The sequence below is a fragment of the Pan troglodytes genome, chromosome 12, assembly GCF_028858775.2.
Source record: "Pan troglodytes isolate AG18354 chromosome 12, NHGRI_mPanTro3-v2.0_pri, whole genome shotgun sequence".
Classification (NCBI taxonomy): domain Eukaryota; kingdom Metazoa; phylum Chordata; class Mammalia; order Primates; family Hominidae; genus Pan; species Pan troglodytes.
In genome coordinates this window covers 54,503,311-54,522,168 of record NC_072410.2, presented here as the reverse complement: position 1 = coordinate 54,522,168, position 18,858 = coordinate 54,503,311, and the positions used below count along the sequence as shown (strand labels likewise).

General features: G+C 35.5%; 1 protein-coding gene across 2 annotated transcripts in view; it reads right to left on the bottom strand.

The window, feature by feature from the left end:
- The window catches only part of PPP3R1 (protein phosphatase 3 regulatory subunit B, alpha), a 73,461-nt gene that overhangs the window by 34,913 nt on the left and 19,690 nt on the right, over nucleotides 1–18,858 (bottom strand). For both annotated transcript variants that reach the window (XM_003309044.7, XM_016948660.3), the window contains exon 2: nucleotides 2,981–3,020. In XM_003309044.7, coding sequence (XP_003309092.1) covers nucleotides 2,981–3,020 — 40 coding nt within the window. The remainder of the gene's footprint in view (nucleotides 1–2,980; nucleotides 3,021–18,858) is intronic.

The window sequence follows — 18,858 nt, the reverse complement described above, 5'->3', positions numbered from 1 at the left end:
AACTGGACCCCCTTCCTTATACCATATACAAATCAACTCAAGGTAGATTAAAGACTTAATTGTAAAACCTAAACTATAAAAACCCTGTAAGCTAAGCTAGAAAATACCAGTCTAGATAAAGGATCTGGAAAGATTTCATGACGAAGACGCCAAAAGCAATTGCAACAAAGACAAAAACTGACAAATCAGACCTAATTAAACTAAAGAGCTTCTGCCAAAGAAACTATCAACAGAGTAAAACAGACAACCTACAGAATGGGAGAAAACATCTGCTAACTACGCATCTATCAAAGGTCTAAGATCCAGAATCTCTAAGGAACTTAAACCTAAAAGCAAAAAAAACAACCCCATTAAAAAGTGGGTAAAGGACACGAACAGACACTTTTCAAAAGAAGGCATACATGCGGCCAACAATCATATGAAAAAAATTCTCAACATCACTAATCATTAGAGAAATGCAAATCAAAACCACAATTAGATACTGTCTCACACCAGTCAGAATGGCTATTACTAAAACATCTAAAAATAACAGATGCTGGTGAAGATGCAGAGAAAAGGGAACGCTTATACACTGCTGGTAAGAATGTAAATTAGTTCAGCCGTTGTGGGAAGCAGTGTAGCTATTCCTCAGAGAACTTAAAACAATTACCATTTGACCCAGCAATCCATTACTGGGTATATATCCTAATGAATATAAATCATTCTAACATAAAGACACATAGACACATGTATTTACATTATTCACAATATTATTATTCACAATAGCAAAGATATGGAATAAACCTAAATACCCATGAACAGTAGACTGGATAAAGAAAATGAGGTACATATACACCATGGTATACTACGCAGCCATAAAAACACGAGATCGTGTCTTTTGCAGCAACACGGATGCAGCCGGAAACCATTATCCTAAGCAAACGCATGAACAGAAAACCAAATACTGCATGTTCTCACTTGTAAGTGGGATCTAAACAACAAGAACACATGGACATAAAAATGGGAACAACAGACATCAAGGCCTACTTGACAGTGGAGGGTGGGAGGAGGGAGAGGATCAAAAAACGACCTATCAGCTACTATGCTTATTACCTGGATGGCAAAATGATCTGTATACCAAAGCCCCGTGACACACAGTTTATCCATATAACAAACCTGCACATACCCATGAACCTAAAATAAAAGTTTAAAAAAAAACATGAGGTACACCTATATTCCAAAACCCCCCCCAAAATTCAAAACCCAAAACATTTCTGGTCTCAAGATTTTTGGATAAGGGATACTCAACCTGTATTCCCTGTCCATAAGGAAGCCGCATAGTAAATTTGAAAGCTTCGGGCTCCAGAGCATTGCACACACCAACAAATCCAAATCACAACCAGAATCCTACCAGCAAAAACAGTAAAAATAGGAAAAGAACAAACTCTGACTCACTTCTACCTTCCAAATCTCACAAGTATATCTGTGGCAGAAATAAAGTAACATTATTAACTCTGACTGCAAAGGGATCTGAGATATGTACCTGTGAGTTTTACAGTTTCTACATACCAGAAAGTTTGAATAGTATTGAATACCTTTGGTAATATAACATGAAACTCTGGTTTCCACACCAACAAACATACTACAATGGGAGAATATAGAAGACAACCAAATTAAGGGAATGAAGTTGCTCAGAGGATATAAAGAAATTAGGATTTGAAGATGGAGGGGAAAGTGGGTGGGGAAAGAGTAGAGTAGATAGGGCTAAATAAATAAAACTACCATGTATATGAACAGTGTAAACAAGGACTTAAGAACTACTAAGTCCTTGTCTTGTATCAGTAAATACTAAATTATAAATAAAACACACTATAAGAATAAATGTTGTTTTATACATCAATTAGTTGTTTTTTAGACTTAATTCTTAACCCTAAGAGCTAACAGTAACCAAATAAAACTAAAATTTATATTGTAATGGAAAACCATAGAGGGACGATCCTGTATTTTTTAAAGGGATGGCAAAATGAACATGCCCTTTATACAACGTCCCATTAACAGGTACCATCAAATTGGATATGGTAAGTGACCAGACCACTGGTCTAAGCTAAGTCTTAAAAAAAAAAAGGAAAAAAAGCTTACTGGGATATTAATACAAGCAAATTAATTCTAAATTAACATCCAATCTTTCAAACATTAAGCTTCTATCAAAGATATACATTAAAGACCTTTTTCAAACTTAAAAATAAGACATTTTAAACATTAGAAAAAGGCTTTAGACAACAGAATTTTATTCTGAAAGTTTCCTGTTCAGTCAGAGAATCACCCCTACCCATCCCTAAAATGTGAAAAACAAAAAACTTAGTGATTCTATTTGTTCAAAAAATTAAAAAAAAAAAAAGGACTTAATGAATGCTGTGTGCCTTGTCTGTCTCTTCTTCCAGAAAATACGGAAAGCTGTACTTTCAAGCCCCAACAGTGGCTGCATACCTAGCTCTGTCCCATAAATATGAAATATGAGCACCAGTGATATAAATCACCTCTGGGCCAAGGCAGATAAAAGCATTGCCTACAGGTCCTTGGATTTCCCTCTTCCTCAGTGATCTTGGGAATATGCATTAGAGATGGTGGCATTCCAAGACAAGGGAGCCTGGATCACTGAGTCACCAAAGAGAAAAGAGTTCCTACAAATCCACTTTGAAACTTCACTTGAAAAACTTCTGTTAGGTTAAGACACTGAGATTTCACGGTTTAATTATAACTATAGCACAGTGTAGATATGAGTAATAAAGAAGTCTATTTAAAAAAAATGTTCCTACTCTGGTAACATAAATAGACTGTATGTCAAATTCACTATCCATTTTAAATAGTTAAGGGCTAACATTGCTACAAAGGTAAGTAAATATACATTACAGAGGTATGATACACACACACACGCGCGCGCGCGCGCAGAGAGAGAGATAAGTGAATAAAAGTAACTTTTGGTAACAAGAAGATGACTTACAGTGTGAGCACATTTCCAAAGGATAACTTGCCTCATTTCCCTGGGGGGAAAAAAAGAAATAATTAGTCATAAAATAGGCACAAATTTGTTTAAAATATTAAACCTAAATATTTTAAGTCAAAAAACATAGGGAAATAAGCCATAAACTAATAATATGACATCTATAAATTACATTTATATTTTTAAAAAATAAGAAAACAAATGATAATGCTGTAGAAAGAGTTCTTGAATCAAACTGTTCTGACTTATGACTCTGTCACTTAGGATTTACGCAAATATTTGATTGCAATATATTTCAAATATTTTCTAATACCCTAAATAAGTTATACGCCAAATTTTAACACATTAGGGACTGTCAATGTTCCAACATGTCTTGCTGGATGAACTGATTTTGCAGTAGAGATTAGAACAAAGATTCCCTTGCCAACTCTAACTGAAGAGTTTCCTGAGACTGCAAAATGAGCTGTTAAAAACAAAAAAACAGAAACCTGTTACCATTTTTCCCTGCATTGAAACATAATTTTCTATACGCTGAGCAACTAAAATAAGAAAAACATTAATGGAAAGGTGAGTCTAACTTGACACCCAGCCACTTGAAAACCATTTCAAATTTTTCTTTTCATACAAAGTCTTATTTCATGAATAGAATTAACATAATTTATTCATATTAACATAATTAACATAATTTATCTGAGCTCCTAATTTATATATAAAAAAAGTAAAACTATCCGTTTTCTATACTAGGATTTTATGTGAAATATATTTAAGAAAAAAAGTGTTCTAGAAAAACTAGAGACCTGGGTCAATGCCTACATTTAACAACTCTTGAGAACTGGGACCAGGGAGGTCAAATATCTGCTGGAAGATCACACCATTTGATTAGCAGTGGAATCGAAAGTACTTCTAAATCTAAAACAGTAATATCTCAAGTAGTATAACAGACTCAGAGGTAGAATCATTAAGGTCTCTAAAAACGTCTACAGAATTTAAAGTAATATAAATTAAGTTTTTAAAGTTCAGTGGTAAATTGAATACGAAGCATCCTATATTCTATTTATCTAACCTTGACCCTGCCTAGCAATTAAATAGCAGTAAGTATACAGTTGCTATTAATTTAAGTGTACAATTAACATGGGCATATTTAAATATATATCTTCAGAAGCTACTGAAAACCTGAATTCTTTTTTTTAGTATGACTGGCTGGCTTTTAAACTCCTCAACGTACCTTTAATCCTATGTAAACTTAAAGGCTAATCAGTAAATTACCACATTCAATTAACTGACATGTTGCCAATGGCTAGTCTTTTTCTTGCAAGTTATAGCAGATAATTGCAATTTTCCAGAACTGGTTAATTTAATATTAGGTCACTTCAAATATCAAATATATGTTAAAGTGAGGATAAAAGAAAGCAAACATTAATAAAGCTTGATATTAATGAACAGAGATGGATTTCTGCTTACTTTGCACATTACTTAATTGATCTTCTTACCATGATTCTTATCTTCACTGCCTTACATATTCTCGCTTGTCTTAATTTTTTTAATGTTTTTTTTTCCTTATTCCACTCCACCTTAAAGTTAAGTATGTTTCTTGCAAGACTCTCAAGAGCATACCGGTATTTTATTTACTAAAATTTGCACTGTCACTGTGAGTTGTTTTTTTTTTTTAAATAAGTATCATTACTGTTTTATAAGTAAAGGTAAAAAAGTGTTATGTGGTGGTTTCAAGTAGGATTTTAAAACCAGGTCCTTGTTTCTCCAGTTCACTGACCTTTACAGTGTTATCAATTCTTTATAAATGATACCATCTATCTCACCTATTTATCTGTATCATTCCCAACTAGACAACGTCCACAAGACCTAAGAACCAACCAGTCCAGGGCTCCTAAGGACTTTCCCATTAACAAAGAATAACTCGTCTTGCTCCTAAACTTGGAAGGCATATATCCAAAACGCTACTGCAACCACAATCTGTCCCAAACTGACCACATCACATCTCTGCTAAAATTCAATAGCTCCCACCTGCCTTCAGAATAAAAACCAACACTCTTTAGAAAGCTAAGTAAAGTCCTTTAATTAAGAGAACTCGTATCTCTGTAGTCACTCTCCCAAGCAGCACCACCATCTCTATCCTACACTCCCCACTTTTTACTTCAAATTCTGTATTGTTTGAACTTTCACAGCAAGAATGTCTTCATAGTCTACCTTCCATTTAAAAAAGGAAACCAAAGCAAAACATGGCAATATAAAGATAATTTTGTCAATATGGTCAATATAATTTTGTTCCACGTTCAGTCTTCCTCATGCTTAGTCATTAGTAAAAACAGGAGTTTTGGAGATTCCCCTTTATACTCCTCTCCACACCCCCTCACGTTCAGCTTCTTAAGCTACTACCTGGGAGTATTACATTTATCAGTAATTGTTTCATTCAGGTTTGGTGTGTGGGCTATAGTTTATTGATCCCTGAACCTAATGCATAATTATATTTAACAAAAAATACACATCAGTTTGTAAATTATTATATCAGACTTAACTGGAAAAAATAGCATTTCTGAAGGTAAATTAATTCTGCAGTGAATTTGTAGCCAATAGCTCCAGTCTAGGGTTGGGAAATACTAAAATAATGATAGATACTGTGAGAGACATACCCAATAAGGTACTGACATTTACTTCTAAGAGAACCACTCAACTAAACAAAACCATAAAATTATATCTAAATATGAAAAAAAGTTCTAAAGCTAACATGTTTTAAGTTTACATAAGAACACTTGAAGAATTCAAACATCATGCCACATGACCAAGTTACTGACAAGATCACTTGATGATGAGGTCCTTAAATAAATCCATTTGCCTGAAGTTCAAGATAGACTCCCCTTACACTATACTGATTTAAAAATTCAGTAACATCTGCCCATGAAGGAGAAATGCTATATGAACCACTTGACCAGTGTTAAAAAAAACTAGTAAATCAGAAAAATTTTATCAAACAACATTTATCAGGCATTATCTGTGATCACCTATATAAGAAAACAAAAGAGGTAAAGCCCTTAGGATCTATGTCCCAGCTTACTGTCTGGAGAAAGTTTCCAGGTTGCAGCACAGGAACAGAGAACAGAAACACAATCCCGAGACATCGCCGAATTGAGAAGTCAGAGATACATGAAGTTCGTATGGCCAAGGAGGTTAGACTTGTGAGGAAGAGTACTTCAGAAAAGGGAGACACATGAGAGACCTTTGGAGATCTGCATAAAAGTCTCCTCCAGTCTCTGCATAAGTTTGAGAGGAAACTCCCCAAGTCCAGGAAAAGAACTAGTAGCAGGTTGAATAACTTTTGGGAGTTTGCACAGAGCTAGGAATACTTCATGATCCCATGGGCCAAACTGGAGAAACTTGTAAATACACAGGGAATTGGGTCCAGTCCTCAGAACGACTATATTGGCCATGAATTAAAGGCTGTTCTTTACTTACCTTAAGAAAGATAGAAACAAGTCTCAGATCAAATTTGGGTCTCAGTAACTTAAGTGGATGGCAAAACAAACTCTTACGTTCTTTAAAGGAATAAAACAAAATCTAGCACAACAGCATAAGATTCACAATGTATGTATGACATCCAATATAAAACATAATAGGACGCTACAAAATGGATGAACTTCAAAATCATGGTAAGTAAAAGTAGCCAAAAACAAAAGGCCACATTTTATGATTCCATTTATATGAAATATACTGATAAAGAAAATACACAGAAACAGAATGTAGAGACTGGTGGGTGCCAGTTACACAGAAACAGAATGTAGAGACTGGTGGGTGCCAGTTGCTGGGGGAGGACGAATGGTGAACAATTACTTTTTGGCTATGGGGTTTCCTTTTAGGGTGATGAAAATATTTTCGAACGACATAGAGGTGGTGGTTGTACTACATTATAAATGTACTAAATGCCAGCCTGGGCAACATGGCAAAACACTGTCTCTACAAAAAATACAAAAAAGGCCGGGCATGGTGGCTCACGCCTGTAATCCCACCACATTGGGAGGCCGAGGCGGGCAGATCACTTGAGGTCAGGAGTTCAAGACCAGCCTGGTCAACATGGTGAAACCTGTCTCTACAAAAAATACAAAAATTAGCTGGGCATGGTGGTGGGTGCCTGTAATCCCAGCTACTCGAGAGGCTGGGGCAAGAGAATCTCTTGAACCCGAAGGTGGAGGCTGCAGTGAGCAGAGATCGCACCACTGCACTCCAGCCTGGGCAACAGAGCGAGACTCCACCTCAAAAATAAAAACAAAAACACGAGCCAGGCATGTTGGCATATGCCTGTAGTCTCGGCTACTCAGGAGGGTGATATGGGATAACTGCTTGAGCCTGATAGGTCAAGGGTGCAGTGAGCCTTGAGCACACCACTGCACTCCAGCCTGGGCAACCAAGCAAGACTTTGTAAATAAATAAATAAACAAATGTCACTGAACTGTTCACTTTTAAAATGACTTTGTTATGTGAATTTCACATCAATAAAACGTTTTATATGCTGTTTAAAGAAATAATGGCCCCAAATCTTCCAAATTTGATGAAAACTTTAAATCCCCAAATTCAAGAAGTTCAATGAACTCTAAGTAGAAGAAACATGGAAAAAAAAAAAAAAAGCCACATAATAAATTGCTGTGACACAGAAAATCTTAAATATAATCAGAGGGGAAAAAAGATAAACTACATACATACAACATAATTACTACAGCATATTTCTCCTTAGATACACCAAGGACAGGAAACAATGGAATCTGTTTAAAGTGTTTAAAAAAAAAAAAAACTATCAGTTTTTATATCCAGCAAAAATATCTTTCAAATATTATGGCAAATGCTTTTTCCAGATAACAAAAACTGAAAGGAAAGATTAGGCTTCAATATGTGTTCACTACAAAAAAAAAGTCAAAAGAAAATTCTTCAGGCAGAAGAAAAATGATACCAGATGGAAAGCTGGATCTAGACAAAGAAATGAAAAATATCAGAAATGGTAAATAAAATAAAATAAAAGATATTTTTCTCATTTTTAAATGTCTTTAAAATATGACTTTTAAAAGCAAAGATAACGTGTTGTGGGGTATATAAAGTGAACATATGACAACAGCACAAAAGGGTAGAGAAAAAATGGATGTATGCTGTTGTCAGGATCTTACACTGTAAGAGAAACACTGTATCATTATTCGAAGGTACAGCATGGTATATTAAAGATGTATATTGTAAACTCTAGAACAACTTAAAAAAGGAGACGAAATAAAATGGTATCATTGTGATGGTTAATTTTGTGTCAACCTAACTGGGCCAAGGGATGCTCAGATATCCAGCTAAACATTATTTCTGAGTGAGAGTCAGCTAGGGTGTTTGTGGAAGAGATTAGCATCTGAACTGGTGAACTAAGTAAAACTGATTGGATAACATCCTATCTGTCCAGCACCTAAATAGAACAAAAAGGCAGAAGATTCAATTAGTTCTCTGCCTCACTGCCTGAACTGCAAAGTCAAGCTTTTCCTTACCTCAATGCCCCTGGTTCTCAGGCCTTCAGACTCAGACTAGAATTTATACCATCAGTTCTTTAGCTCTCAGGCCTTCAAGCTACAGCACCAGCTTTCCTGGGTCTCTAACTTAAAGACAGCAGGAACAGAACTTCTTAGCCTCCATAATCATGTGAGGCAATATCATATAATAAATCTCTTTCTAGACATATGTATCTCCTACTGGTTATTTCTCTGGAGAACCCTGACTAATACAATCAGAAAGAATACTCAATCCCACGAAAGGCAGACAAATAGGTACAAAGAAAAAGCAAATGAGAAAAAAAAGAAAGTAAATAGTAAGAAGGCAGATTTAAAAGCAAACATTTTGAGAATTATACATTTCATAATGCTAAAAAAGAGCCAATTCATCAGAAAGATGAAGTCCAAAAACATACCAATCCTACACAAATTATTTCAGAAAGCAGAAAGGAAGGGTACTGTCCTGAACTCATTTTATGAAGCCAGCATTACTGTGATGCCAAAATCAGACAGTGTCACAAAAAAAGAAAACTATGGCCGGGCGCGGTGGCTCACGCGTATAATCCTAACACTTGGGGGGCTGAGGCAGGAGTATCACTTAAGGTCAGGAGTTCAAGACCAGCCTGGCCAACATGTTGAAACCCATCTCTACTAAGAATACAAAAATCAGCTGAGCATGATGGTAGGCACCTGTACAATCCCAGCTACTTAGGACGCTGAGGCAGAAGAATCGCTTGAACCTGGGAGGTGGAAGTTGCAGTGAGCTGAGATCACGCCACTACACTCTAGCCTAGGCGACAGTGCGAGACTCTGTCTCAAAACAACAACAACAAAAGAAAACTATATCTAATGTTTCTCTATGACCAATAATGTAAAAATCCTTAAAAATATCTTAGCAAATTGAATCCAAAAATAAACATCATGACTGAGGATTATTCCAGCAATGGAAGGTTGGCTTAATATTCAAAACCAACGTGATTCACAACATTAACAGAGGGAAAAAAAAGAAAAAAACATGGTCAACCAAACAGACGCAATAAAAGCATCTGACAAATTGCAACATCCATTTTTGATAAAACAAGAGTAACTCAGCAAACTAGGACTATTTCTCTATCTATAAAATGTTATCTACAAAAATTCTCCAAAAAGTGTCATATGTAATAAGATTCTCCCTAAGATTAGAACAAGATAAAGACATCTGCACAAATACAAAAGGGAAGACAAAAAAAAAAAAAAAAGTATACAGATTGGAAAGGAATAAATTGCCTTTCGTTGCAGATGACATAATTGTGTATGTACATAAATCCTAAGCAAATTACTAAAAAGCTATCAAAACTAATAAATGAATTAAGCAAGACGGCAAGATAAAAGGTCAATATACAAAAGTTAAATATATTTCATATTCTGGAAACATGGAAAATGAAATTAAGAATGCAGTTCCATTTACAAAAGCATCAAAAATACAAAATAGTTAGAAACAGTTAATAAGAGATGTGCAGGGAGTACACATGAAGACTATAAGACATAGCTAAGAAAGAGATCTAAGAAAACCCAGCTATATTTGTTCATAGATCAGAAGGCTCAATGCTGTTAAGATGGCAATTCTTCCCATAATGATCTGCATATAGAAGACAATCCCAATAAAAATCCCAGAATATTTTATAGAAATCAATAAACTAATTCTAAACTTCATATGGAGATGCAAAGAACCTAACAGCCAAGGGATCTGAATGAAAAAGAACAATGGTGAAGGACTTAACAATATCTGACTTAAAGAGTTATGAAGGGCTGGGTGCGGTAGCTCATGCCTGTAATCCCAGCACTTTGGGAGGCCAAGGCGAGTGGATCACTTGAGGTCAGGAGTTTGAAACCAGCCTGACCAACATGGTGAAACCCTGTCTCTACTGAAAATACAAAAAAAACTAGCCGGGCGTGGTGGCAGGCGCCTGCAATCCCAGCTACTCGGGAGGCTGAGGCAGGAGAATCACTTGAACCTGGGAAGCAGAGGTTGCAGTGAGCTGAAATCGCGCCACTGCACTCCAGCCTCGGCAGCAGAGCAAGACTCGTCTCAGGAAAAAAAAAAAAAAAAAGTTATAAAGCTAGTCATCAAAAGAGTGGTACTGGTGTAAGAACAGACAAATATCAATTGGACAGAATAAAGTAAACACACACACACAATTTTCAAGAAAGGTTTCCAGGTAATTAAATGGGGAAAAAAAATCTTTGCAACAAATGATGCTACAACAACTGAATAGCAATATGCAATTAAAAAAAAATGACATGAAGACTTGAATAGATATTTCACAACAAAAGATATGATTAACATCAAATAAACACATGAAAAGACGTTTAATATCACTAGACATTAGAGAAATGCAAGTTAAAACCAAAGTGAGATATTACTATACAGGCAACTGGCATAATAAATATGGCTATAATTTAAAAATGGACACACAAAGTGTAACTGAAGATGTGGAATAAATGATTATGTGGTGAACAGAATTCTTAGGTAGCCCTTTGAAATTCTGAACCCCCTGTATACATACAATTTCTCCCAATTACTAAATCAAACACTCATCTAGTTACTGCTGCAGAAGGATTTTGCACATGTAATTAAGGTCCCAAATCAACCACCTCTGGATAAGATTTATCCAGGTGGCCCTGACCTGTAAGAGCCCTTTAAAAGCAATTTTCCCTGTGTGGTCTAAGAAGGTGAAAATGAAAGAGTCAAAGCAGGAGAGGAATTCAACACAAGGGAAGTGGAGAGGCCACATGGCATTGAGTGCAGGCAGCCTGACGGGGATAAGAGTGACCTCTAGTGAACAGGAGCAAGGAAACAGAGTGCTCAATCTCATAAGGGCAAAGAGCTGAATTCTGCCAATAACGTGAACAGCTTGGAAAGCAGACTTCCCCAGAACCTCCACAGGAGAACTTGGTCTGGATGGCATCTTGATTTCAGCCTTGTGATACTCTGAAGGGAACCCAGTCATGCAGTGGTGAGCTTCTGATTTGCAGAACTATGAAATAATAAATGAGTGCTGTTTTAGACTACTATGTTTATGGGAATTTGTTACACAGCAACAGAAAACTAATATCCAAACTTATAGTGTATGCGGCTAAAAATAAAAACACTGACATACCAAAGTGTTGGTGAAGATGTAGAGCAAATGAAAATTTTATATCTTGCTAGTGGGAACTCAAAATTGTACTGCTATTTCAAAAAAACAGTGTGTTGGACTCTTAGTGTAACCAGAAATGAAAACATGTCCACACAAAAATTTGTACTCACATGTCCGCAGCAGCTTTATTCAGCTTTATTCTTAATAGACCAATCTGCAAACAACCTAAATGTCTTCAACTGGTGAACAGATAAACTGTTATATCCAGACAATGGAGTACTATTCAGTAATGAATAGGAAAAGACTACTAATACACCCAATAACATAATGAATCTCAAAAGCAATATGCTAAGTAAAAGAAACCAGACACAAAAAGCTATGTGCTGTATGGTTCCATTTATAAATGCTACAAAAAAACAAACTACAGTAACTGAAAGTTAAGGTGTTGTGGGGTAGAGGGGGAGAACAGGGAGTGAACACAAAAGGGTACCAGGTAACATTTCAGGGTGATAGACCTATTCTACATCTTGACTGTGGTGATTACAAAACTATATACATTTATCAAGGCACATTAACTATGCACTTAAAACTAGTTAGTTTTTACCATAGGTAAGTTGTACCTCAATAAAGCTGATTTTTATAACTCAAAATATTAAGGACCTTAGTCCCAAATATAATGGAATTGCTTAATACATAATTTAAGTCTCCAGTTTAGAATCAATCTCATCACTTTCTTTAAAACAATAAAGTTTCACAGCTGTCATATTATTCAAAATTCAAACTATATGGATTTATTTTTATAAGACACATTTCAAGGTAATGTATTCATAGCAAATAACATTTTCCAGATTAATCTTACAGAATCATGAGACACCAAAAACTATTTACACTTACAGTAATCTTGACATTTCTAATTCATCCCTTAGTCTCCTTCCCTGATTTTAAACTCCATGAAGGCACCAACTGTCTTACTATCTTTTGATATCCTTTGCCAGATTTAACATTGTCCTAAATTTACTTTAAAGGAAGAATTTGATTAGGTGCATGGTAAAAGTCTGGAATGGTTTAAGTCCTAATTAAGCATCAATGCGTTAAAGTACAAGGTTAGATTAAGGGCACTAGAAGACCCGAATTCTTAAAAGTCCAGTTATTCAAGCACTTTAGATTTTCTCTTTCCTTTTGATGCTCACTTTTTATAATGAGTATTAAGCATTTGGATCTGCATACATTTTAAATAAGCAAACAGTACTCTAATACTGAAGTAATATTTATAGTTCACAAAGAGTCTATAACCAAATAAGGAAATGTTGTCATCTCTTAAACTCTACTAGATAAAGATAAATGTCTAAATATTCTGACTGCATATTCTCTGAAATATTCAAAGCTTTACAGAATGCATCTATAAAATTTATTTTTATTCTTTCAAACCTTGTCACTTTAAGATCAAAGTAACTCTAAACCAAAGAGAACCAAGTTTTTTTCATTTCTTTGCCAGAAAATTTCTTTAGACATTTTCCTGATTCCTACTGATTTGATCCCAAAACTGACAATCGTAATAGAATATTTTTTTAAAATGTTGAATAACATGAACTTGAAAAGTAAGTTATCTTAGGAATCAATCCAAATGTCTTTACCTGCTGAAAGCTTGATGACTGCACAATTAATGTAATTATTATAATGAAATTAATTTTTTCTAGGGTAAAGTCACTGACCATCTTAGTAACTGTTCTAGAACAGATTCTTCTTATTCTTAAATACAAAGCAAAAGGCATTTGGATGCATGAATGTCGGGGACAGAAAAGATCAAAAGACAGAAACAAGAGATAAAAACCAATCATACCTATGACAGATCCAAGCTTCTTTAATGATTTTAGGAGGAAAAAAAAAAAAACCTTAAAATTTCTAGTCTGATAAATGCTGCCATAATTACAATCTATAACTTGCGTGAATCCATCTAGCAAATGTTTGAAGGCACATAATATGTTTAACTATTTTAAAGATCCTATTACTCACTTTGACAGTTAAACTATATTTCCTATTAAATGACACCTAAATTACCCCCATTCCTGTTTTTCCTTCTACTATTTAATGTTAACAACAATTTTTGTGTTTATCTTGTATTGTGCACAATTTCGCCGAACTTATTCATTAGTACTTTTATTTTTTGTAGATTTCTTGAAAATTTTCTATGTAGATAGTCATACCATCTGCAAACAGGATCCGTTTTTCTTCTTTCCAATCTGTATGCCTTTATATTCTTTTCCTGCATTACTGCACTGACTAGAACTTTCAGCACTACGCTAAAAAGGGCAGAAATCCTTGCTTTGTTACAGATCTTACAGAGAAAGTACTGTCTTTTGCCATTAAGTATAATGTCAGCTGTAGGTTTTCACAGATGTTCTTTATTCAACTGATAACATTTCCCTCTATATTTTTCTAAGTTTTTGTTTTATCTTGGGTTTTATTCTTTAGCCTATTAATATAATTATACAGACTAAGTTTCAAATAGTGAACCAGCCTTGCACCCATAAAACCACCATAACTGATTATGGTGTATAATCTTTTAAAAATATTAACTCTATTTGTTAATGTTTTAAGGATTTCTGCATCTACACTGACATGAGGATGTTGGTCCATAGTTATCTTTTTTGGATTTTGGTATCAAGGAAACAGGGCTACTCAAATTCTATTTCACACTGGAAGAGGTGTGATAGTTTGTGTTTAAGGAACTGGTTCATTACTTCAAAGTTGTCAAATTTATGTATATAGAATTGGTTATAGTAACCCCTTATCTTTTTTCACATCTGCAGGGTCTACAGTGATGTCCCCTATTTCATTCCTGATAATGGTAATTTGTGTCTTATTACTTGTCAGTCTTACTGATGTTTTTGAAGAATGAGCTTTTTGTTTCTCAAAGGGTTTTTCTCTATTGCTTCTGTTTTTTATTTCATTTACTATGTCCTTCCTTCTGCTTGCTTCAGGTAGATTTTTCTCATCTTTTTTTCTAGGTTCTTGAAGTGGGAGCTTAGATTATTGATTTGAGGGGGTTTTTCTTTTCCTCTTCTCAAATGTGTGCATTTAGTGGTATAAATTTCCCTCTCTAAACTGCTTTAGTTGTATCCCACAACTTTGGTATGTTGTATTCTTATTTTCATGAAGCTCAATGTATTTTTTAAAATTTCCCTTGAGACTTCCTCTTTCACTCATAGATTATTTGGAAGTGTTTAGAGATTTTCCAGGTATCTATTATTGATTTCTAGTTTGATTCCACTTTGGTAGGAGAACACATTCTTTGATTTCAATTCCTTAAAATGTGTTTATGTTTTCTGGGGGGTTTTCTGAGACAGGGTCTCACTGTCACTCAGCTTGAGTGTAGTGGCATGACATGGCTCACTGCAGCCTCAAATTCCTGGGCTCAAGTGATCCTCTCCCACCTCATCCACTCAACTACAGGCATATGCCATCATGCTCAGCTAATTATTTTTTTTTTTTCATGGAGACTGAGTCTTGCTACATTGCCCAGGCTCGTCTCAAACTCCTGGCCTCATGCAATCCTCCCACCTTAGCCACCCCAAGCATTTAGGATTATAGGCATGAACCACCATGCCCAAATGAGGTTTACTTTTATGGCCCAGGACATAACTTTCCTTGGTATATGTTCTCTGGTCACTTGAAAAGATGAAGCATTCTATAAATTACATAGCACTGGTTGATTACATATGTTGAGTATCTTTCTATATCCTTGCTGATTTTCTTGCTTGGTTACTCCACCATTTATTGAGAAATAGGTGTTGACGTCTCCAATTATAATTTTGGACTTGTGTATTTCTCTTTTTAGTTCCATCAGTCTTTTTTCATATATTTTGCAGTTCTACTGCTAACACATTTAAAACTGCTATGTCTTCTTAGTGGATTGATTAACCCTTTTATCATATAATGCCTAGTCACTGTCTCTGGTAACTGCTTTGTTATGAGGTCTACTTTATCTAATATTAAATATAACCATACCTGCTTTCTTTGGATTAATGTTTGCATGATATATCTTTCTCCTTCCTTTTACTTTCAACATGCCTATATTGTTACATTTAAAGTAAATTTCTTACAGAAATCATATGATTGGGTAATGTCTTTAATTGATTCTGCCAGTATGATTAATTGCTCTGTGTGTGTGTGTGTGTGTGTGTGTGTATGTATGTGTGTATGTATATCTATATGGGTGTGTGTGTATATGTGTATATATATGTGTGTGTATATGTGTGTATATATGTGTGTGTATATATACACACATATACACACACATATATACACATATACACACACACACACACACATACATATATATATATGGAGACAGGCTGTCACTCTGGAGTGTAGCGGCACAATCTTGGCTCACTGCATTCTCCACCTCCCAGGCTTAAGCAATGCCCCCATCTCAGCCTCCTGAGTAGCTGGGACCACAAGCACTCGCCACCATGCCCAGCTAATTTTTTGTATTTTTGGTTGAGACAGGTTTCACCATGTTGCCCAGGCTGGTCTCAAACTCCTGAGCTCAGGCAATCCACATACCTTCCAAAGTGCTGGGATTACAGGCGTAAGCCACCATGCCCGGCCTTCATTTCTGTTTTCTTTATCCTGTCTCCTGGTGGGTTAAACATTTTTTAAATTCCATTTTGATTTATCTATAATGCTTTTGCATGTATCTGTAGAGCTTCCTTAGTGGTTGCTCTATGTACATTACACAGATAACTTTTCACAATCTTATTGGTATCATCATTTTACCCTCTCCCTGCTTACAGCTATCTTAAATATTTCCTCTACGTACCTTTAGAACCACATCAGTATTGTAATTTTTGCTTCAACACTCAAACATAATTTAAAAACTCAAAAGGAGAATGTCTATTGTATTTACCCATACTTTTACACTTTGAATTGTTCCTTCCTCTTTCCTGATGTTCCAAGATTCTTTCATCATACCCCTTCTGTTTTCAGAATGTCTTTTGTTATCTTTCTAGGGTAAGTCTGCTGGTGACATATTCTCTTCGTTTTCCTTCATATGTCTTGATTTCCCTTTCATTCCAGAAGGATGTTTTCTCTAGATACAGGTTTCTGAGTTGACAGTCCTTTTCTTTCAGCACTTGAAAAATGTGAAATTTCCTTCTGATGAGAAACCTGCTATCATTTGAACTGTTTTCCACATCTACATGAAGTGTAATTTCTCTTGTGCTGATTTCAAGACTTGTCTTGTTTTTATAAGTTTTACTTTGAGATATCCTGGTCTGGATGTCTACAGGTTTATCCTGTTGAACATTCACTTGGCTTTTTAAAACTGTAGCTTAATGTCTTTTGCCAAATTCGCAAAATTTTCAGCCATTATTTCCTTAAGTACTTTTTCAATCCTGCCCTCTCTCTTCCTCTCCTTCTGTGACTCTAACGACACAAGTGTTAAATCTTTTTATAGACTCATGGTTCCCTGAGGCTCTGCACATTTTTTTTTTCAGTCTGTTTACCGTTGTTCAGACTGGGTAACTACTTCTGCCTGTTAGTTCACTGATCTCTCCTCAGTCTGGTCTATTTGATATTAAGCCTACTCACTGGGCTACTGTATTGGTTATTATATTTTTCAGTTCTAAAATTACTATTTGGTCTTTCTTTATGTCTTCTATTTCTTTGCTTAAGTTTTCTTTCTTTTTTTTTTTCCTGTTTCATGTACGTCAGTTTTTTCTTTGAGTGACACAAGCTTGTTCATTTTTGAGAAAATGTGTGCCAAATACTCAAGTGTGAATAATAGATTTTATTAGTTGTTCTCACTAGTAGTTTTGGTATTCTATGAAAAAAAGCAGCTAGTTCAGCTTACAAATCACACAAGTGCTTGTTTTTCCTCAAAACTACTATTACAATTTCACATGTACAAGTAGTGCTTTACACTTTTATCATTTTATCATGGAGAATATTTAAAATACGTGTAGTTATTGGTTGAGATTTAACAAAATATTGCTTTATCAGTGATATTCTTAAGCAAAAGTGGTGTTTTTTAAAATTGCAAGTACACAGTAATAAAGAACACAACTTCTAGTAAAGTAGGGTGCTTCTGTTTTGATTCATGCTAAGGTACCATCAAGTTTTACTAATGATTGCTTTTGCACCATCAGTATAAATATAAACAGTCAAGACAGGTAATGTTTTAGTGTTATTATGAAAACAATTTTGACCTCATGTGCTCCCTAGAAAGTGTCCTGGGGATCCCCAAGTATCCATGAACCACTCTGAAAACTGCCAATCTAATCTTAAGATCTTATTTAGGCGGGGCGCCGTGGCTCACGCCTGTAATCCCAGCACTTTGGGAGGCCAAGGCGGGCAGATCACCTGAGGTCAGGAGTTCAAGACCAGCCAGGACAACATGGGAATACCCGTATCTACTAAAAAAAAAAATATATATATATACACACACACACACACACGTATATATACACATATATGTATATATATACATATATGTATATATATACACATATATGTATATACATATTATATACAATATGTATATAATATGTATAAATGTGTGTGTGTGTGTGTGTGTGTGTGTGTGTGTGTATATATATATATATATATATATATATACACACACACAAAAATTAGCCAGGCGTGATGGCAAGCATCTGTAACCCCAGCCACTCAGGAGGCTGACACAGGAGAATCAGTCGAACCTGGGAGGTGGAGGTTGCAGTGAGCCAAGATCACACCACTGCACTCCAGCCTGGGCAACAGAGTGAGACTCTTGTCTCAAAAAAAAAAAATCTTATTTAGATTTTGCCATTAGAGAGTATCAACATGTAAAGAACTGAAAGAGAAATGTATCAAAGAAAAAGAAAACCCATACAGCAACAGAACCAGTAGACTATGGATCTACTCTATTTGTCCTAATATTCTATTACAGTGTTTTTGTTGTTGTTGTTGTTGTTTTTGAGACAGAGTCTTGCTCTGTCACCCAGGCTGGAGTGCAGTGGCACGATCTCAGCTCACTGCAATCTCCACCTCACAGGTTCAAGCAATTCTCCTGCCTCAGCCTCTGGAGTAGCTGGGATTACAGGCATGCACCACTTTGCCCAGCTAATTTTTGTATTTTCAATAGAGATGAGGTTTTGCCATATTGGCCAGGCTGGTCTCCAACACTTGATCTCAGGTGATCCACCCACCTCAGCCTCCCAAAATGCTGGGATTACAGGCTTGAGCCACCACA